General features: G+C 50.5%; 1 protein-coding gene, 1 long non-coding RNA gene and 3 other non-coding genes across 5 annotated transcripts in view; 3 read left to right on the forward strand and 2 right to left on the reverse strand.

Annotated features, from left to right (window-relative positions):
• LASP1 (LIM and SH3 protein 1) overlaps positions 1-11,053 on the reverse strand; it is a 40,411-nt gene extending 29,358 nt beyond the window's left edge. Inside the window, exons 1-2 of the mRNA XM_086357941.1 lie at positions 10,851-11,053; positions 3,932-4,026 (exon numbers count right to left, since the gene is read on the reverse strand). Coding sequence (XP_086214067.1) covers positions 3,932-4,026; positions 10,851-10,919 — 164 coding nt within the window. The 5' untranslated portion in view covers positions 10,920-11,053. The remainder of the gene's footprint in view (positions 1-3,931; positions 4,027-10,850) is intronic.
• Positions 11,054-11,123: 70 nt separating this feature from the next.
• Positions 11,124-14,096, forward strand: LOC147351738 (uncharacterized). Its single transcript, XR_015147651.1, has 2 exons — positions 11,124-11,230; positions 12,841-14,096. It is a non-coding gene; the product is annotated as an uncharacterized LOC147351738 (long non-coding RNA).
• On the forward strand, positions 11,793-11,864 carry TRNAC-GCA (transfer RNA cysteine (anticodon GCA)). Its single transcript has one exon. It is a non-coding gene; the product is annotated as a tRNA-Cys (tRNA).
• TRNAC-GCA (transfer RNA cysteine (anticodon GCA)) lies at positions 13,859-13,930 on the reverse strand. Its single transcript has one exon. It is a non-coding gene; the product is annotated as a tRNA-Cys (tRNA).
• A 3,131-nt stretch (positions 14,097-17,227) lies between the features above and the next one.
• Positions 17,228-17,299, forward strand: TRNAC-GCA (transfer RNA cysteine (anticodon GCA)). The gene has a single exon. It is a non-coding gene; the product is annotated as a tRNA-Cys (tRNA).
• Positions 17,300-22,097: the final 4,798 nt, after the last annotated feature.

The raw sequence follows: 22,097 nt of genomic DNA on the forward strand, positions 1-22,097 counted from the left end.
GGATGTGCCTGCCACTGCCCGATCCCCAGCTAACTAGACCCCAGAGATGACTTCAAGCCCCACCAGCACAGGTCCCACCTCACGCCCTGACGCCTGGGGTAAGGAGCAGGACTGCAGTCTCTTGTTCCCTAGAACCAGGGACACCCCCACCCTCCTCAGCCCTCAGCCCACAGCTCAAGGCAACTGAAGGACAATCCCAGAAAGATACAACGGAGCATTCCCCCTTTCTTCCCCAGCCCCTGTCCACCCTCCACTTAACACCCCAGAAGCTGGTCCCCCAGGCCTGCAACTGCCTCAGGCCGGCAGCCTCCATTGATTCATGGGCTCCAAGGAGGAAGAACAGGAACATTCCTCCCCACCCCCGCCCAGCCCCACCCCACCCAGCCCCACCCCGACCTCCAGGCTCCTCAATTATTTGCCCGGAGATAAGACAAAGGACCAGGTTTGTAATTGTGACCAGATCTGCCCCACTTTCAGAAAAAGTAGTTTACAAAACAAATCAATGAGGGCATAAATTGAGGGCATACATATTCCTCTAACCAATGGAACAGGCTCACCCCACCTACCTAGATGCTTCAAGAAAGAATTATACAAACGCAGGCCTGCTTCCCTCTACCTTGCCATAGCAGTGCTGGTTGCCAATGGCCTGGGAAGTGTGAACACAAACGCGGCCTATTCAGTCCGATTCCCTGGCGCTTACCCCCACAGCCGGCGGCATGTGTCTGGTTATCCAGAGGCACGTGTGTGAATGCACAGCCTTGGGGGTCCACTACCACCCAGAAGGCCGGCTGTGGGCTCTGGCCTGTGTTCTCTCCCCAGCCTTACCCCAGACAAGTCTGGTGCAAAGAGAAAATACAAGAGGCCTTTCTGCTGCTTTCACTTTCCAGAACTTCAATCTCAGTCTTCAGAACTCACCAGGGAGAAACAGACAGTGTTCTTTCTCTTGCCCACCCTCCTGCAAGATCCTGGCTCAGGGACTAACCAGAGAACGCAGAGGCCCCCTTGCACACCAACTCACATATACCCTCCCTGGGTGGGCTCAACTCCCTGGCAAAGGGCCCGGGCCAGGAGCGTTCACTTGCCCCTCTGGGTCTTGAGCAGGAAGTGCTGAAAAGCCAGGCCTGAGTGTCACACAGCAAGGCCAGGCTGGGAATTGGGGCACAGCTATATCCTAGAAACCCCGAGACTGGGGAACCTGAATGTCACTGGTGGATGGGGTCAGAGGCAGGAAGAAAACAGGAAGGGATGAGAGTGAACACTCAGCACAGTGCCCGACACAGCACAGTTGTTCAATAAAACTGGTCTAGGCTCCAGCATCCTTGAGCAGGAATTCTGAACCATGGGATAACCGAGGCCCAGACAAGTCCAGAGTGCGCCCCAAACAAGCTGGGCCTGCATCTGAGATATCCCAGAATCCCACATCTGGCTCACTGGCACAGACCAGCCGCTCAGACTCTGGCTTAGGGAGTGTGGCTGCCTCAGGCAAGCTGCTGCCACAGCTCTCATGAAACACAGCTGGGTCACAAATTCCCCAAGTCTTTGGCCCCTCATCCCGGGTCCTTCCCAGGTAACATCCTAGCTGGGTCAAAGGTCAGCTGGGCAGGGAAGAATAAGAGCTGTAAAGGCTGGGGGAACAGAGAGGGGTCAAGCTGCTGCTCTGGCTGGAGGCCAGGAGAGGCAGGTGAATCTCACCTTGGGCAGGTGGGAAGCAGCATCTGGGAGGGGTGTGTCATCTCCCGCCTTCCCTAGAGCTCCCCGCTAACCCAAGCCCTACAGGAGCTCCCCACCCCTACTGGCTGCAGCCTCTTAGAAGAAGGTGAAAAAAGTAAGCTGGGACTTTTTGGCACTACGCTGAGAACACACAGAGAAAACAAGGACAAGCCTCTGATTTCTTTCTCCAACTCCCAGAGCTCGCTGAATTCTAGGCTACCAGAGTCTTAGGAAGAGACAGGAAGACGCCTCAGTCCCTGCTGCCCACTGAGTTTTGGGCTCCGCCAGACTCCTGCCTTGAGGAGCAGAGGCTCAGAAGCTGCCCCCAAAAGGAGTCTCGTGCCCAGAAACTAGCCTGAAGTGGGCCAGCAATCAAGGGGTTAACTGCCCCAGCCTCTGGCTTTGCTGCACCCCACCCTACTCCCCAACAGAGGGAGGAAGTGGCAGAGAATCAGGGTTTGTGAGAGCCTTTAAGAATTTGAAGAATGTCCCATTTCCCTTGGGGGGAGGATGGGAGGGGTCGGCAGGGGAAAGAGGACCAGTAGAGCTAATAGAGAAGGGGCAGCGGAAGGAGGAGCCAGGACCTAGCTGTGACCCTCGCTCTAGCCCAGGCAGTCTCCCCAGCGTCCCAGTCCCTCCCAGAAGGGAGGAGGTTCATGGTGCTGCTTGGGCTTGAGATTTTATCGGTTTTCCCAGCACCTGGCACAGGTTGGCATCTAGCAGCTGGCAGGCAGTAAGTGCCTGATGCAGGCTCCAGCCAAGGAGATGAGGCTGTAGTGTGAGCAGGGAGGGGAAGACAGGAAGGGGGAGTTGTTGTTCAGTTGCTAAGTCATGTCCGCTTCCTTGTCCTTCACTATCTCCCGAAAGGGGGAGACAGCCATTCAAAGGGCTTTAAGATCCCAACTCCTTTTAGACAAATCCCAAAGTTCCCCTCCTACGTGAACTTCAGCTGTAGAAAGCCTCCAGGCTGAGAATTTAAAAAGGTAAAAAACAAAAAAAGGACTCGGACTTCCCTGGTGGTCCAGTGGCTAAGACTCTGTGCTCCCAATGCAGGGGTCTCGGGGTTCAATCCCTGGTCAGGGAACTAGATCCCACATGTTGCAACCAGATGTGCCACATGTGCCACAACTAAAGATTCTGCTTGCCACAACTAAGACCCAGCATAGCCAGATACATAAGTATAGAAATAGTTCTTTTATAAAGGGACTCAAGTCAGAGCCTAAATTTTTTTGAATGCTGACCTTGCAGCCTACTTAAGTGACTTGACCTTCCAAAGCCCCCTACAGAGCAGCAAGGTTGTGAAGTCCTACATGAGCCTGGACCTGCACGTGATCAACTCGAAGGCACTGCATTCTCTGAAACTGCATGGGATGGGACAGGATATCTCCCTGGGATGGGAGACCCCACCTCGACCCACCTCCCCACAGCAGGCCAGAGCAAACTCCACTGGAAAAGACACGAAGTTCTCTGCCTCCCTCAGCAGGCAGGGAAGAGCTCTGCCTAGGGTCAGGCCACGCCCTTCATGCTGCTCCCCAGTCTCAAGAAATGACAGTCAGGGGGGCCCCCGGGCCCAGGGCCTAGATTCTCTGGTAGGGACAGGGCAGGGGAGAGGTGACAAGTCAGCTGCCGTCATGGAGAGAAATGTGGAAGGCGATGCGGAGAACACGGCCAGAAACAGGACTTTTTCTTGAAAGACCACGTGGATCCCTCTCTTGCAGCAGGGTGCGGTGGAGAGAATAAGCTTGCTTATACGGGGACTGAACCAGCCTCTCGCTAGTCATTCATCTTGGGAAAGCCCCTTCCCTTCCTCAAACCTCAGTTTCCTGCTCTGTAAACTGGGCATATTAACAGTCCTGACTATCATCCAGCCGTGGTGAGGAGGACTCAACATGGTTAAAACGTGCGGAGCAGAGTGTGGAAGTGTTGGGCCCTGGCACCTTGTGGGTGTTAGAACAGAAGGAAGCTCTGAAAGTGAAAGTGGAGTCGCTCAGTTGTGTCCGACTCTCTGCAACCCCATGGACTGCAGCCTGTCAGGCTCTTCCATCCATGGGATTTTCCAGGCAAGACTACTGGAGTGGGCCGCCATTTCCTTCTCCAGGGGATCTTCCTGACCCAGGGATAGAACCCAGGTGTCCTGCATTGCAGACAGGCGCTTTACCATCTGAGCCACCAGGGAAGCTCTAAATGCCCGCCCAACAGCCCCTGCCCGAGGCGGACTCACGCGTTGCAGTAGGGCTTCTTCTCGTAGCCCTTGTAGTTCTTCATGTTGAGGGTCATCTTGCAGGTCTCGCAGTGGAAGCATGCTTTATGCCAGAACTGGGGGCAGAGGCAGAGGGAGGACACTGTCAGATAAGCAGGATTTAGGAAGGGGGCTCGGGCCCCAGGAAGGAGCACTCCATCCCTGGGACTAGAACAGACACCCCCCTGCAGAAGTGAGCCAAGGACATCTCAGGTCACAGGCTCCAACAGCTGATGACACCTTCCCCTGTCCCACGGGTGCTGTCAGCAGGAGAAGAAGGGCAGACCCCAGAGTGAGTGGGGAAACCCCCCCTACCGCCCACACCCCTGAAGATTGGCTCCACCTCCCCCAGACCACTCCGGCAGCCTGCCTGCCTGAGCAGGAGAAGCCTCATTGCTTATGCAAAGCCGCACCAGGCGTTGCTAAGAAGCCGCTGCTGCTGAACATTGAGGGGCAGCGCCTCAGCCTAGACAAGGCCGAGGGGGACAGGAGGGCCCAGCCTCCATGTACCCAGGCCTTCCCACACTACAGCAGACACGCTTGGGCCTGGGTAAGGCCCAGCTCCAATGTCTCCTCGTCCTGAGGGACCCATGCCCAGAGTGTGGGTGAGTGCCCCCAGGCTCTAGCCAGCACACCCACACCACTTCCCTCCCCCAACCGTCTCCCACCCCCCAGCTGGTCTCCCTCGGAGGCAATAGAGCTTTGCTTGGAGGTGGATCCCCCACCTGCACAGTGGGCATCACAGCCGCACCCTGGCTAGCTGGGTGACCTCGGTCAGGACCCACACCTCTGAGCCACTTCTGTGTCTGCAGAATGGAAACCTTAATACCCATCTCTCTTGGGACTGTTGAGGTTTAAATGAAAAATCACCTATAAAACCCTCAGCACAGCACCTGGCACCTCTAAGTACTCAGATGTCAGGTGCTGGGTGCGGCAGGGGTGACCCTCAGCTGAGGGGGCTGGGCAGAAGGTGTGTGAGTGCTGGGGTGCAGGCGGGACTCTACTGTGCCCAACCACAGCTAGAAGACCTGTGAGTGAGACTGAGTGACCAGGAACCCCCCAGCAAAGGCCAGGGACCCAGAACAGAGCGAGGATCAATCCAGGGCCGCCAAGGGACGGGAACAGAGTCAAAGACCATGAGGGCAGGGGAACTGATGTAACAGAGGTGACCCCATCCCGAGAAACGCTGAAGCTCGAGAAAACCCAGGCAGATGAGAGACTTGCCCCTGGCACCTGGCAGCCCAGGACGAGGCCCCGGGGTTAGCACCTACCCGGAGCCCAGCTTCCAGGGCCCCAGAATCCGGGCTGTCGGGGTGACCCAGCTGGCCTTTCTGTGCCCCCTTTCCCAGCAGCCAAGGGACATCCTCCTGATTCCTCAGAGAAAGAGGCCAGAAGCCAGGGAAGGGCACAGGGAGACTTTCGAGGTACCCAGCAAATGCCTGGTTTTTGGCCACCTATCAAGAAATTCCCCTGAGGCAGTGCTTTTCAAATGTATTTCCCAGCCAAGAGGTGCTTCTGGGCCACTTGGGAGAAAGGGACAGAAAAAAGGGTTAAGAGCTTGGGATACCACCTCCCTCACCCTGGCCTGTGTTGAGCAGAGCCCACAGGGTAATTGTGTGTTGGGGGGTGGGGGGGTAATCACCTTCTAATAGGGTACTTTTCCTATCAAGGAGACCCAAAGGCCTCTTCAGGAGTGGAATAGTGACCAAAGGAACAGGAGAACCGCTCTTTGGGAAGAAGGCCAGGGGAAGTCTGGAAGCAAAGAGGAGGCCGGTGAAGCTGGGCTCCCAACCCAACCTGGGCCAATCCCACAGCCCAGTCCGACGCCTCTCAATGCGAAACCCCAGTGCAGACAGCCCACTGGAATCCTAGAACAGAGTGGTCCCTGCCCCCCACCAGCCCCCAAAGTGAAAGCCCCTCTCCCTCCCGCAATGCCTGGGAGGCGCTGGCAGACTGCCCCAGCTCTGTCACCACCCAGTCTGCTGGCCTCTGCCTGCTTAGCCGCACATGCCCCTGCCTGGGCCCCCGCCTCCCCCCACCCCCGCAGGGGCCTGCCAGGAAAAACATTCTCTGGAATCCAGACCATGACCCACTTTCACACACACATAGGCAGGAATCCGCACTGTCCTGGGCCTGGGGACCTCCAGAGGTGCCCCCCGATTGACCTGGGGGAGACAAAGGGAGGGACACAGACACGTCCACCCTAGCTCACAGCCAGGTACCCACCCTGGAGCCAACCCCCTTGGGGCTGAGTATACTGACCAGGCTGGGGTACAAGGCCAGCAGCCAATCCAGGGGTTCTACAAGACACCCCCTGCCGCCAGCTACCACTGGAAGGAAGGGGAGCCCCATACAAGGGAACAGTGCCCATTTCTATCTATAGCTCTTCCCCACCTCACCTCCAGACACCCCTTGCTCTCATCTAGACACGTTAGAGGCTAGGGAGTGGTTATCTGTTCTCTTACAGGAGGTCCAGGAACAAAATAATGAAAAGGAGGGGACTGAATGTCTTCAGGGTAACTACAGAACTCCGTCCGTGCACCTGTAAAGTGGAACTAAAACACTGGTCCCAGGGAAGTGCTGGGAGGAGGTGACACAGCCTCACTTCCCTCCCCTCTCTGGAGGAGGGCACCAAGAAAGGTTCAAGAAAATCAGCAGCTTCCACCACTGTGTCCTTTTGGAGACAGGAGAGTGAGGGGAATGAGGGGCAGAAAATGGCAAGTCATTCAATAGCCCCTGTGGGCCAGGCAGACCCAAGGAGACCCCAAATGAAAAGACACCCATCCCTGTCTCAGTCAGGTCTGGTAACGGACACAGTCAGAGAAACATGTCAGTAACACCCCACAGTGACCCTCTGTCTGCCTCTTTTCCCTGCCCCAGGAGCCCTGCCGCAGAGCAGGAGTCCCCTCTTCCTTACAGGCCACAGGTAAGGTTTCAGAGCAGCATTCCTGGGACTCAAAGAGCAGTTACCTCTAAACATGCAACTTGAATCCTCCCCACTGCCCTGGAAGTCCACGGCTTCCCTGTTCACCAAAACCTAGTTCTCTGGGTACCCGTTAGGAGCCTCTTGGCCCATGTCCCAGGCTCCAGCATCAGCCTCCACTGTCCCTGGCCTGGAGCTCCAAAGCTGCAACCCACTCCACAGAAAGGCAAACTGAGGCTGCTGGGGGCAGAAGCAAGATCCCCTGCACTTGGGTGAGGCTGGGGTCAGCCCTCTCTCTCTAGAGTCACCGTAGATGTGGGGGGAGAAGCTGCTCACAGCTCTAGGGGTGGGGGGTGTGGTGAACTTCAGGTCGCTGTGCCTGCTGCCTGGGATCTTGCCCACTCCACCCTCTCCACCCGCGTGCCCTATGACTCAGGGCTAGAGTATGAGACCTCTCCCTCCCTTCCCGTCACCCAGGGTTACAGTTTCTCACTCCTCCAGGGGCAACGGTAGCCCCACCCTGGCCTGCCCTGGCCCGGTCACCAGCCTAGCTCAGCTGGCCACCTGGAGGCTGGCTTAAAGGCAGAGACCATGGCTGCACCTCCCCAGATTCCCAGGGAGTATTATTCCTGGTTCAAGAGCTCAGGCCTCGAGCATTCCACAGGCCAGGGTCAGGAAGGGGAGGGCCCACTACAAACATTAGGGAGATAGTGTAAATTAAAGTACTTTTTTGCAAACACAACAGGCAGAAGAGCTGAGCACCAAGAACTTTAGAGCTGAATTCCAACTCGGGCTGTGGGGAGTGAACCGCATGACCTGTCTGGGCCTCTGCTTACGAGCGCCATAATTTACAGGAGCCATCGCATCTGCTCTGTGAGGCTCGCGGGAAGACTGAGCCTGGCACATTCCAAGGAGTCTATGCAGGGATGGTCATGGGATGACTGTGGGGTGCTCTTAGCTAGGAAACGAGGCACCAAGGCTACAGGCCTTTTCGCCTCTTCTGTGTCCAGTCCGGTTTCCTTCTACCTTGCTGCCACCTGGGGGGTGAGGGGGAGAGTACTTCAGACAACCAGAGGCAGAGAGCCCTCCCAATGGGGGAGTCCAGGGGACTCGGCTCACCAATCCTCTACCCTCCTCAATGCCTCCATCTGTATTCAGGAGCTAGGCAAAAGCAAGCCAGGCCAGGGGGACACAGAGAGTCCCCATGTTAATGCCTCCCAGTGTGATCTAGGACCAAACTCCAAGTCTGTCAAAAGGTAGAGGACACTGTGAGACACAGCCTCTCTCCCTCCGCAGAGGTCCTGCAGCAGCCGAGAGGGCCCCGCACCAAGTAGGTGCTTAATACTCATTGAATGAATGAGCAAGCGACATCACCCTGTTTCTTGCCCAACTCTAATCCCATAAGTTGGGGAAACAAATCTCGACCTCAAACACCGTGGCCAGCCATACACATTTATTCAGCACGAGGACACGCTGGGTAATGCAGGTTGATGGTAGGGTGGCCATCAGAGGTGATGTGGCCTTTACTCACCTAAGCCTTTGGGAGATAGGCTCAGGGAGGAGGAAAGGCTAACACCAAGGACGTAGCTTGTGCTCTGGGTCATGTCGGGTCCTAGGGAAACTGCAGTGAAACAGGTGAGTCTAATTTGACTCTCTCCTGTTGTAAATGGGTTGTCTTGGGAAGCTGGTTAGCAACTGTGTCTATGGGACTGAACGTCCCTCCTCAGGCGTCAAGGTCCCCATTCCAAGTGCCTGCCCTTACTGCCTGGAGGGCGTTGGGAGGAACCAGTCTAATACCTGGATATTCCAGGCCTCCTGCTCAGTGCAGGGGTGACATCTCCCCAGGGAAACCTCCTGTAGGGAGAGATCTAAGAAGAGGAACCGCCATGTCTCACTTCCCAGGGCACCCTCCACCTGAATGTCCTCTTCTAGAAAGGGGAAGAAAACAGCTGGGGAGGGTGCCTTAAAGGGGCTGCACCCTCCCTCAGACACCAAAGGTTTTTACAGGGAAAGCCAGGTATGGGGCTGGACAGAGTTCCCCAGGAAAGGAGACGGGGCACAGCCTATACCACATCCCCTTCCGGGCGCTGTAACAGGCACTTGAGTGCACTTCCCCACCTTTGAGGAAATGACATCATCATACCCATCTGACAGACTGTGAACACTGAGGCCTAGAGCCATTCACAGAGCTGGTGGTGAGCAGACCTGGAACTAGGACCAAGTGTTCCAACGCCCAGGCTAGCAGTCATTCCAGCAGATACTGCTTCTGCCTTATGTGGGTGGAAAGTGGCCATTGCCTCTTCCCAATTCATGACTGTGCAGAAGGGGAGCACAAGGAACTCAAGACGCAGAGGCCAAAATCCCTCCCACCAGGGAAGAGCAGAAACACCAGTGTGCAAGGCCAGAGAGCTCTCAGCTCCTGCCCCCAGGCTCAAGTCCTGCCCTCCCGCATGGTCTTTGGGAAGGTCAGCACCCACATTCATTGCACCATAACATGGCCTTTCTCTCCTCCTGCCCAGCCAGGCCCAGGAGAGAAGACCGAAACAGCAGCGGCCCCGCATGACCCCTTCCTCCAAGAGCAGTATCAAAATGATCTCAGAACCGTGGAACCCCACCCCCTCACCCTGACTCAGAGGCCAAAGGTTACTGAGGAAGCGCCAACCCTAAGGAGGGGAAAGACAAAAGAATCCAAGGGACGACCCTTTCCCCCCTCACAAAAAATACCTGACTCCAGGTGGGCCCTGCACCCTCTTCCATCCCATGCCCCCCAATCCCTGGCCAGACCAGATGGGAAGGAGGGAATCTGTGGGCAAGGGGCCAGCTTTAGGAAGTGAATGAAAGGTATGATGAAGAAGTGGACAAAATCCTGGAGGCCTCTCCTCCAGACCGAGGAGGGGATGAGAGGGAAGGTAGTGAGATTAAAAGAGGTCCGGATCCTACCCCAAACTGCAGGAAATACCCAGTTCCACTCTCCGCCCCCCTTCAAAAAGTATAATGGCAACCAGATGAACGAGTCTAGCATGATGGGGGGTGGGGGGGGGAGACGCCTAAGGGCCCCCAGGGGACAGTGAATTTCCAGAAGGCCACGTTCCCTTCCCCCCAACACCTCCCCCCTTTTCTTGGCTCCCCCTGAACTCAGCCAACCCCACCCTCCATTGGGGAAACCTGCTCTGAAAAGTTAGCTCTTTGTTCTACAGGGTGGACTCAGCCTCTGAACACAATTTCAGATCTCAGTGAAGCAACCCCCACCCACCCTACTCCAGCAAGCGACCCCGCCCGGGTCCCGCTGGGCGGACCAACGCTGGGAGTTGGCTTCTAATTTGAGGTGGGGGCTGGGAAGCTATGGAGGACGCCGGCTAGCCCATTAACCGCTGAACCACCAAGAGGGCTGCAGGTCGTCCAAAAAACGGGCTCTCGCAATGGGGCTCGGGTCCTTATCCGAAGGCCAGTTCCCCAGACGCAACACTTGCCCGCTGACGGCCCCCACCCTCCAGTCTCCAGGCCAGGAAGCCGGGCCAGTAGCCGCCGAAGAGAACCGCTTAGCAGGGGCCCCCAACCTCTGCCCCGCCCCCCCGCCGCCCCCTCCCCCAGCGCCCAGCGCTTCCGCCTACTTGGCGCTCGGCGAGGCGGGGAGAGGGAGCGGCCGTCTGCTCTCACTCTCCCGGCCCTAGGGGGCGGGACTGCACCCCTAACCTTCCCTCACTCCCCCCACCCCCACTCCGGAGCCCGGCTTCTCCATCCCGGGGCGCCGAGCCCACTCCTCTCCAGTAGTGGCTGCCCGCCACGCGTGGACTCCTTTCCTCGCCCCGGGTCTCCTGGTTTCCAGACTGGGGTCCGTCCCTCACACCCCATGACACCACCCACCTTCCCTCCTCCCGCAATCGCGGTAACGGGGGCGGCAGAGACCCAGCCCCGCTCTCCTCCTCCGATCTGGAGCTCGGGGATTGCAAAGACGCGTCTCCCAATCCCGAGTCTCACCTTATCCAGACAGTTCACCTTCTCCGTGGGATACACGATCTTGCAGCACCGAGCGCAGTTAGGATTCATGGCTCCGGGAAAGGCTGGGGCGAGGACGCCCGAGCTCGCGCGCGTTCTCTTTCCCCGGAACGAGCTGGCGGGAGACGGCCGCGGCCTCAACTGCACGGGCGACAGCGACGGCGGCTTGAGCTAGGGAACTGGCCTCCGCCCCCGCCCTCCTTCCCCTAATAAACACAGCGGGGAGGAGGGGCTGTACCGGGGCGGGGACGCGCCGCGGGCGCGGGCAGGGGCACGCGCGGCAAGGCGCGCTCTCCCGGCGACGTGGGACTGCGCGGGGGCGGGTTCCAGGGAGGACTGCGCGCCCAGCGGTACGCGCCTAGGTGAGCTCGCAGGCAGAAAGGGCCCTGGAATGCGCCCGGAGGCCAGGCGCGGACTTGCGACCTTGCCCAGGGCCCTTCCGCCGCTGGAGGCGGGGCGGGGGCGATCCGGTGGCACATCTGGGCACCTGGACTGCAGGGCGGGCGAACCGCTCGCAACTGTCCAGGGTGGGGTTCGAACCCACTCGAACACCCAACCAGATTCGCCAGATTTGGGGACTTCCTTTGTACCCGTTGGTACCTGGCGAGAAATCCGCGGATCAACGGGAACCCCCCTGCCCCGCCCCTAGAATGTTAGCCAAGCCCTGCAACATCCTCTCCCACAATTTGTAGGGCGGAACCCGTCCCTCCCTCCAGGACTCAGTTCCTCGCAGACCGGGTTAGTTCTTCCGTCCCCGCGCCTCTGCCGTGCAGCTTTTCTGTAGTTCCCCGAATCCAGCGAGCTTCTGCTTTGCGCTTGATCCCATTTTCTCTTGCGTTTCTTTCTCCTTACCCTTACTGTTCACCTTTGGTGTAGCAGTGTCTTAACACCCAAAAGAGCCGCATCTAAGCCAAGGCGCGGCGTGGGGGTATAGCTCAGTGGTAGAGCATTTGACTGCAGATCAAGAGGTCCCTGGTTCAAATCCGGGTGCCCCCTCGGCGATTTTCCCCCTAATTTTTGTCTAGTATAATTCTTTCCTTCTTGATTCATATTTTAACCTCGGGTCCTAGGTTAGAGAAATAGAGAAAAGCTATTTAAAAATTCCTTCCTCATTCTCCAACCTTAACGGAAGGCTTTCGGTTTTCGTACTCAGCAGCAGGAGGGGGTGGGTACAGGCACAAATCACGTACAAAAACTTCAGGTCCCCACGACCCATGCCGGAGGTACTGGGATTTCTGTGGTCACCGGCGGCAGCCTCAGTCGTGTAAGGCGGTTCCAGGCGCTGGTTCAGGAGGCAAGACTCCCCCAACTTGGTGTTTCATTTTGGGTAGGGGTGGGTCTGGAGAAGAAAACCCACAGACACAGGTTTTCTCCAACTTCAACTTTCTTTATTACCGGTGACAAGCGCGTGCCCTAAGCACCTCTCCTTATTGCTCATAACACCAGCACAGTGAAAGCAGTTTGAGAATGTGGAAATGGTCAATGCCGACCCAAAATCTCATTTTAATTTACAAAAATAAAGTTACCTCCTGATATAAACTGATATAAACTAATGTAGTGGTTCTCAAACTTGAGTGTGTGTCAGAATTAAATAGGGAGCTCCTTAAAACACTACCCCTCCAACTACAGTTTCTGATACTCTTGGCCTGGAGTGGGACCCCAAGAATTTGCATTCTTAACAAATTCCCAGGGAGTGTTGATGCTGCTGGATCACACTTTGAGAACCACTGAGCAAATAATACAACGCCATTAAGTCTCATAACCTACAGATGGGGACAGATAACTGTCCACTGCGTGACTGGCCGTTATCACTGTTGGGTCCAAGGAAAAAGATCAGGAAGCAAGAGCGACCCTCTCGACTAGGTTTTGCCCAAAAAAAGGAAAAAGAAAGGATAGTGGGAGAGGCATGCTTCTTGAGTCAGGGGGAATTTGTGGTATTTTAAACTCGGAATTTGGTTGTGTCATCCCGCAGGGCCCCAGGGGAATACTACTCGAATATTTTTTTCCCCCACGGCTCCCGTTACTGTCTGGAGAAGAAAGTGGCAATCCACTCCAGTGTTCGTGCCTGGGAAATCCCACAGACTGAGGAGCAGTCCTTGGGGTGGCAAACAGTGGGACACCACTGAGTGACTGAGCATGCATTACTGTGAGACAAGTCGTGAAGCTGGACATGGTGATTAAGCAGAGCTGCTGTGCTGGTCAGAAGGTGATGGCACCCCACTCCAGTACTCTCGCCTGGAAAATCCCATGGATAGAGGAGCCTGGTAGGCTGCAGTCCATGGGGTCCTGAAGAGTCGGACACAACTGAGCGACTTCACTTTCACTTTTCACTTTCATGCATCGGAGGAGGAAATGGCAACCCACTCCAGTGTTCTTGCCTGGAGAATCCCAGGGACGGTGGAGCCTGGTGGGCTGCGGTCTATGGGGTCACACAGAGTCGGACACGACTAAAGTGACTTAGCAGCAGCAGCAGCTGTGCCGGTCAAAGCTCAGAGGTGAGAAATAGCTAATTTTTCACCCCGTTCCTGGACACCAGGCCTCAAACTCCACCTGTAGGTTTATCAGGCCAAAACCCTGCCTTTGAGCTAATATAAAGAAGACGAAAGCCGTCCACTTTTCATCTTAAATCTGTGCTGTGACTTCGCCACTATTATGAACTAGGCAAAATAATATTGCCCCGCCCAGGCATTCCATTTCTTCCCCTCCAAAGAAACTATGATTAACATTAAACCAGTAAGTCTTGAAGGATCTCAAACTGGAAAGGTCTCAGCCTTCTTTCTACCTACTGAGAGTACAGGTGAATGGGCTTCTTGGCCCTGAGTCAGAGTGCTCACCGGAAAAGTGGTGGTCATTCCTGTGTGACTTTTAGGCGTCTCTCTCTACTTCTCAAGGTTAAGAGTATTTTCTGAGAATCTCCAGAAAGCTTTGGATTCAGAACACACCTTTAATTTTGTGTTAACTTGTGACTGTGAAAAATGGAAAATCAGGGAAGGGGGCACCCGGATTTGAACCGGGGACCTCTTGATCTGCAGTCAAATGCTCTACCACTGAGCTATACCCCCTCTGCTGGCAGTATTCTGGCAAATGCTTTTTACATCCATTCTAGACTTTTTTTTTTTTTCCTGAAAATTCTTTTTCCAAAATCAGTTCCTTCTTGCTACAAGATATTGAATAGTAATAACAAGGAACAACATTAAAAGACCTAGTAAAAACATGGAATTTTGAAAATATGTGAACTTTTGTCTTTTCTAAGTTCAATTCTTTATCCTCGATCCCAAGTCATCTCTTCACCCTAAGAAGTCAGAGAAGAGCTTCTTGCAAAACTGAGTAAGGCATCCTTTCTCCTGGTCTCTCTAAAAAGAATGCAAGCACCAGCTGAACAGAAATGTCCACTGAGAGACTTTCCCTGGCTGTGTTCTCTAGTGGTCCCTCTCTATTTTTAGAAAACAACTACTTTGTGCCCCATGGTAGGTGCAGAGCATGCTTTCAATAGAGAGGTACAAAGGTTCTCATTCTCACTGACTTGAAAATCAAATGGAGACAGAATAGAAACAAGAGCACAAATGAATAAATGCATAAGGAAAAGGACTAAAATAAAAGACAAGATATGTGTTAGGGAGGTACGAGCGGGTATTTCAAGACGCATAGTCAGGGAAAAGTTTTCTTCACAGGTGATTTTGGAGTTAAGACGTGGATGACATGAAAGAGACAGCCATTTGCCCATCTGTTGGGAGTGAGCATTCCAGTTAAAGGGATTGGCTGCTGCATTGGTCCTAGGGATGAAAGTATAATTCTAAAAGATGCATGCACCCCTATGTTCATAGCAGCACTATTCACAATAGCCAAGACATGGGAACAACCTAAATGTCCATAGACTGGATAAAGAAGATGTGGTACATATATACAATGGAATACTGCTGCTGCTGCTGCTAAGTGGCTTCAGTCGCGTCCGACTCTGTGCAACCCCATAGACGGCAGCCCACCAGGCTCCCCCGTCTCTGGGATTCTCCAGGCAAGAACACTGGAGTGGGTTGCCATTGCCTTCTCCAATGCAGGAAAGTGAAAAGTGAAAGTGGAGTCGCTCAGTCGCGTCCGACTCTTAGCGACCCCACGGACTGCGGCCCACCAGGCTCCTCCATCCATGGGATTTTCCAGACAAGAGTACTGGAGTGGGGTGCCATTGCCTTCTCCAACAATGGAATACTAAGCAGTCATAAAAAAAGATTGAAATAATGCCATTTGCAACACTGTGGCTGGACCTAGAGATTATCATACTAAGAAAGGTCAGAAAGAGGAAGACAAATACCATATAATATTACTTGTTTGTGGAATCTAAAATATGACACAAATGAATGTATCCAGGAAACAGAGACAGACTCACAGACATAGAGAACAGGCTCGCGGTTGCCATGGGGCTGGGGAGCAATGGCTTGTGAGTTTGGGATTAGCAGATGCAGACTATTATATAGAGAATGAATAAAGAATAAAGCCCTACTGTATAGCACAGGGAACTATATTCAGTATCCTGTAATAAACCATAATTGAAAACTATAAAAAAATATATATATATATAAATATATACAGCTGAATTACTTTGCTGTATACCTGAAACTAATGCAACATTGTAAATTAACTACGCGTTTTGTGCATGTTAGTCACTCAGTGGTGTCCGACTCTGCGACCCCACGGACTGTAGCCGACCAGGCTTCTCTGTCCACGGAATTTAATAAAATTTTTTTTTAAAAAGAATGACTCAAAAAAATAAAAATAAAAAAGAATGACTCTTCTTTTTTGACTTCACTGTCTGGGTGCATGTGATTTCCTGAGATAAAGAACATTGAGAAAGGAGTAAATTTACCAAAAAAAAAAAAATCCTCAAGAGTTTCTTTTTAAAACTCTGAAACAAAGGTAATAAAGTACAGCCCCCTAGTCTCATAGACTTCACATTCTAGTATAAGGTCAATATGCTAAGTCTGAGGTGTCCGACAGACATTTAAGAGGAAATTTAAGTATGCAGCTGGAGATCCTGTTATTTCTGAAGTTCAGAAACATGTCTGGATTTGAAATGTGATGTGAAGAGTTGTCAGTATATAGCTGGTAGCTGGTGAAAAGTCAGTCCCAGAAGTGTGCTAGATTCGACTCACACCGGCTTGTGAGAACCAATTGTTAAATTTTCCAGAATTTTTAAAGCCAGTTGATTTCACTTGAAATTAGCAGATGGGTGTTTTTACACTATGAGAATTGGCAAATCCTACAAATCAGGTCCTGGGCAGTTATTAGCCTTTTATCAGCACAACCCTACTTCTGACTAGTTCTGATGTTCTCCAAAAAGGAAGAGGCCAGCATCCTCTGAGGAGTAAAGATAAGATGTAGAAGGTTTGAGAATGGAGAACGTGTGTGAAATAATCATTTTAGAGAGTAAGAAAGTGAATCTAGCCAGTCAATGGTGGAGGAGTAATAGACATAGAGCCTGTTTCAGGTTGGTAGTGTGGTTCAGACTTCTGAGCGCTCCTCTAACAACATTCTACTGCTTGGGTGCAAGCTTGGTGTAATGCCATAGTTGAGTTGAATGAATTAGAGTTTAATGAGTTGAGTTTAATGAGGTTTTGCTGATAGGTACCACCAGGGTTTGTAGTGAATCAGGCACTCTGCCAACTACTGTGAGGAATACAAAAGGGAAAGCAACGTGATCCTACCCTCCAGGAACTTAGTCTATCGGAGAAACAAGATACAGATGCCAAGGGGGGGAAATTCCGGACAGTTGAGAAAGTAAATGTAGAGAGTAACAGAACTGTGAGGAAAGCTTGTTGATAATGAACAAGAAATGAAGTCAAAGACTTTCTTAATATTTGGTAGTGAAAAAGGAAAACTGGACAGGTGATCATAGCTAAAGGGAGGATTTTCCAACCTAGGGGAAATCTATTGATGTTTGAAGAAGCAAAGCGAGCGGAACAGACTCAAGATGCTGGAGATATCTTGGGAAAGACAAGGGAAGCACTTCCTTCCGTGCGCAAAGCATAGGCTGGGGATTCAGTACAACTTGGGATACAGGCAGGAAGGATAGAAATTAGACTTAAAGAATTTCCAGATGTCAGAGGTATAAGAGGTTGTAATTGTTGGAGGAGAGAAATCTCTGCACACCACAGTGTGTCTGGCCGGACTGGACTTCGTCCTTCCATCCTTCCCTCTTACCTTTTGGGTCCGTTTCGGTCCGGATTGCTTTTGCTTTTGGTCCTTAAGCATCAACCTGGGAAACCTGAAAGAGTTAGTCATACATATCAAACTGTTGTTAATCACCAAGGCACCGTCTGCTCCCAAAAACACTACAAATAAACTGTAATCTTCTTTTCACCAGCAGAGGGGGTATAGCTCAGGGGTAGAGCATTTGACTGCAGATCAAGAGGTCCCCGGTTCAAATCCGGGTGCCCCCTTGTGTCCTCACTTTTAACCCTTATCCACTTCAACATGATAGGTAGCAAATATTTGGTCATTTGTCAGTGTTTTCTGGGAATACAGAAATTGGTCTACAGACATCTGTGGATTTCACATTCTAAAAAGGTCAACACCCAAATAAAGGAATTTCTGGTCCACCCAACGGGTTCCAATCTGAGTTTGGAAGTTGAATTCTTCCACGTCTGCCTGTGAGACCCTTTCCACATAGGGAAAAAAAATTTACTTCGCACTTGCTTACCTGTTTCATTCTTGTCCATTCATGTGTACAGCTTTCCAGAGGCTACATGATGTCACAACAGACTAAATATGGAAACATGAAAATCCAGATGTCTTTCATTTAGCCAGATATCAAAGAAATTTCTAAAGGAACGTAAAGTGAAGCCACTCGTCTCATTATTTTTAAAATTTAAGTACAATTGTTTTTAAGCATATGTATTTTCTCAGCATTCAAAAAATGAAAAGCATGGCATCTGATGGCAAATTCTTCATGGCAAATAGATGGGGAAACAATGGAAACAGTGACAGACTTTATTTTCTTGGGCTCCAAAATCACTGCAGATGGTGACTGCAGCCACCAAATTAAAAGACACTTTTTCCTTGGAAGAAAAACTGACAAACCTAGACAGCATATTCAAAAGCAGAGACATTACTCTTCCAACAAAGGTCTGTCTAGTCAAAGCTGTGGTTTTCCAGTAGTCATGTATGGATATGAGAGTTGGACTATAAATACAGCTGAGCGCCGAAGAATTGATGCTTTTGAACTGTGGTGTTAGAGAAGACTCTTGAGAGTCCCTTGGACTGCAAGGAGATCCAACCAGGCAGTCCTAAAGGAAATCAGTCCTGAGTATTCATTGGAAGGACTGATGCTGAAGCTGAAGCTACAAATATTTTGGCCACCTGACTCATTGGAAAAGACCCTGATGCTGGGAAAGATTGAAGGCAGGAGGAGAAGGGGACGACAGAGGATGAGATGGTTGGATGGTATCATGGACGCAATGGACATGAGTTTGAGTAGGCTCCAGGAATTGGTGATGGACAGGGAAGCCTGGCATGCTGCAGTCCATGGGGTTGCCAAGAATCGGACATGACTAAACAACTGAACTTAACTGATTTTAACAGGTAATGGATCATCTTAAATATTTCACAATTTAAATTTCTAATCTGGTGACTGTCAGTAGATAGATATAACTATACAAACAAAACCTTTTTGGAGTCCTCAATAATTTAAGAATGTAAAGGATATTCAGATGAAAATATTTGAGAACCAATGCTCTAAGTAACCAACCAAGACAACTGGCAGAATAGCAAATAATACAGGCAGAAAAGCAAAATTTCTGGAAAAATTGATTTTGGTTTTGGATGTGTTAATCTGAAGTGCCTGTGGAGGTGTCCCTATCACTGTTTCCATATACTAGCTAGAGCTAAGCAGAAATGTCTTAGGCTGAGATACCGAATTGGGAGTATAGGCTGAGATACAGAATTGGGAGTACTCTTGCCTGGAAAATCCCGTGGACAGAGAAGCATGGAAGCCTGCAGTCCATGGGGTAGTGAAGAGTCGGGCACGACTGAGCGAATTCACTTTCACTTTTCACTTTCATGCATTGGAGAAGGAAATGGCAACCCACTCCAGTGTTCTTGCCTGGAGAATCCCAGGGTCAGGGGAGCCTGGTGGGCTGCCGTCTATGGGGTCACACAGAGTCAGACATGACTGAAATGACTTAGAAGCGGCAGCAGCTTATTGATAGTAATGGAAGGTATTGGGTGGTGTGATAACTCAGAGAAATATACTGAGAAGGGGCAATGAGTAAGGAGAGAGAAATATAGCATAGTGGCTTAGAGCCTGTACTTTGGAATCAGTCAGATTCAGGACACCATTCCATCTCTACCTTTCATGATTTGTTTGATCTTGGACAAAAACACTTAACCTTTCTATTTCCTAGTTTCCTCATCTGTAAAATGAGATTAATAATACCTAAATCACACGGTTGTGGGGAGGATTCAAGAAGTCACATTCCTATAAAATGGTTAACTCAATGATTAGTATTTAAGAACACTCCATAAATAGTAACTTCTATTATTACTAGCATCTAGGAAACCGTAGGTGAAGAGGGTTAAGAAGATGGGACCGGTCCCAGTGTGCAACAATGTGAGGTCAAGTAAGATAAAGACTGAGGAGTGTCCTTGGATTGCGGAAAGAGTAGGTCACGGGGACGTTCTAGTATAATTTATCAGTATACATAATTTGTAGTATAATTTCAGTCATATAGTGAGGAAATAAACTAGATTACAGGGGTTCAAGGAATGTGTGCACCCAGGAAGTAAAGAAATAGAGACAGATCATTTTGCAGCTCTGATTTTTATGGACCAATGAAACTATCCCAGAGATGGCGGTGTTGAGGTGGTGAAAAGTTGATGTAGGATGTAAAGGAACATTTTTAACAACAAAAAGGATGAAGACGATAATCCTTTAAATTGAGCAAATGTAGCTTTATGAGAAACACAGTATTTTCCAAATATTTCTAATTTTGCCATAGAAGAATGAAAATTCCTTCATGCCAGGATGCTGACATATGGAAACCATTGAGGTAGACTTCATTTGTTCAGCAATCATTTGCCACGTATTTATTGAGTCAGGCCCTATGCTGAATGCTGGGGATATACTGTTGAACAACAACAAAAAAACATGAAGTCAGCTTTTACTGGAACATATAGACTAACTGTGGGGGTGGGAAGTCATTCAACAAAGTCATGAAATACATATTTAAGAACTGAAATAAATAGTATGATGGAAAAATACCTCGTAAGAGAAGTCAGAGTAAAATTTCTCTAAGAAAAAGATATTTAAGCTGAGATCTGTAAAAATCAATAGATGTAAAAATGTAACACTTTACATGGTGTAAAAATACACAATGAGGGTAGTCAGGCTAGAGTATGCCAAGCATGTGTGAGGCCTATGGCTATTCAGGAGCATATATGGTATCTGGGACAAAAAGGCCAACTCCGCAGTGAGAGAGAACATGGTGCAAGATGAGGTTAGGAGGTAGAACAATGCTAGATCAGGGCCCAGTAGGCCATGATATGGATTTTAACTTTCATTCTGAGAGTACAGAAACCACTGGAGGATTTTCAGGAGAGTGACATAGTAATATTTACATTTCTGAAAAATTATTTCTGGCCATTATATGAAGACTGAGTGGATGGATGAGGGAGAAATAGAGGCCAAGAGACCTATTGTGGAGCTTCAGAAGTAGTTTAGGCAAGAGATGGAGGTGGCTTGGACCAGAGTGTTAGTAGAGGAGATAGAAGTGGATAGACTTCAGAGACACTGAGAAGGCAGACTGAAAAAACTTGGGCAGGAATCCCAGAGGCACACCTATGGTGGTTCCATTTATCAAGAGAGGCAAAAATGATAATGAAACCATATACTCAGAAACACATGGAATTCGGCTAAGTGGAGAGAGAGAAACTGGTAGCTAGAGACACTGGCAGGAGCAAGTGAAGGATTTAAGAGTGAGAAGGATGATTTATAAATGGATAGATTTAGAGACCTCTTAATGTTGAAGTGCTCCAGAGGTTAGCCCATGATCTCTTTTATTTACACTTTCTTCTTTTTGAATTCATCCACTATCATGGCTTTACTTATATGCTGACAACTCCCAAATTTCTATCTCCCTCTTTCTGGAACTCCAGGCTAATACATCCAACCTGCTATTGAAATTTCTCTCTTTTGGTCTAACAGACATCTAACTCAACATCTTCAAAACTGAACTGCTATTCTTACCCCCAAAGCTGTTCCTCTCACAGCTTTCCCCATCTCAGTTGATGGCAACTTGCTCAGACCTCAAGCTTTGGAAACATTTTCTCCTCTTTCTCTTCATCCCACATTTTGTTGGCTCTATCTCCAAACATATCCAGAATCTGATCACATTACAGTACTTCTACTGCTACCATTCTGGTCCAAACCACCACCATTTTTCTTTTGAGTTATTGCAAGAGCTTCCCAAATAGGTCTTCTTACTTGTATCTTTGTGTTCCCTCCCACAGTCTAGTCTCAATTAGAGTGATCCTTCTGACATATTAGTCAAATCATTTCCCTCCTCTGCTTACAACTTAATGATTTCCAATTCAGTCTGTAAATGTCAAAGTCCACAGTGATGTACAGAGCCCTACATGATCCAGTTCCATTACTTCTGACCTTCATTCTATTGCTTTTCACTTCACTTACTCTGTCCAGTCATTCCTGGCTTCCTTGCTGGTCCTCACATTGTTCAGGCACAATCCCACCTTAGAGTCTTTCATCGGTTGAGGACTCTGTCTGGACTGCTCTTCTTAGACAATCAAATTGCTAACGCCCTCATCTCAAAATCTTTGCCCTAATGTCAACTTCTTCCATAAAGCCCACACTGACCATTCTATTTTGAACTGCAATTTGCCCCTCTTCCCACTTCCAGATTCTTACTTTTTTCTACTTTTGTTTTCATAGTATTTATCAGCATCTAACATACTATATGCTGCCATTATTACGTCTAAGGATTCGCTCAGTCGTGTCCGACTCTTTGCGTTCCCGTGGACTGTAGCCCACCAGGCTCCTCCGTCCATGGGATTCTCCAGGCAAGAGTACTGGAGTGGGTTGCCATTTCCTTTTCCAATTACGTCTATGGTTCTGTATCTAATACCCACCTTCATCACCACCCTGACTGGATGTAACTTTCATAAGGGCAAGAATGATTTGTTTTGTTCTGACGTAGTCTAGCCTGTGCCCAGGACAGAATCTGG

Source organism: Bos grunniens, chromosome 19 (assembly GCF_055505025.1).
Source record: "Bos grunniens cultivar Pamir isolate PY7600 chromosome 19, Bosgru_T2T1.0, whole genome shotgun sequence".
Taxonomy (NCBI): domain Eukaryota; kingdom Metazoa; phylum Chordata; class Mammalia; order Artiodactyla; family Bovidae; genus Bos; species Bos grunniens.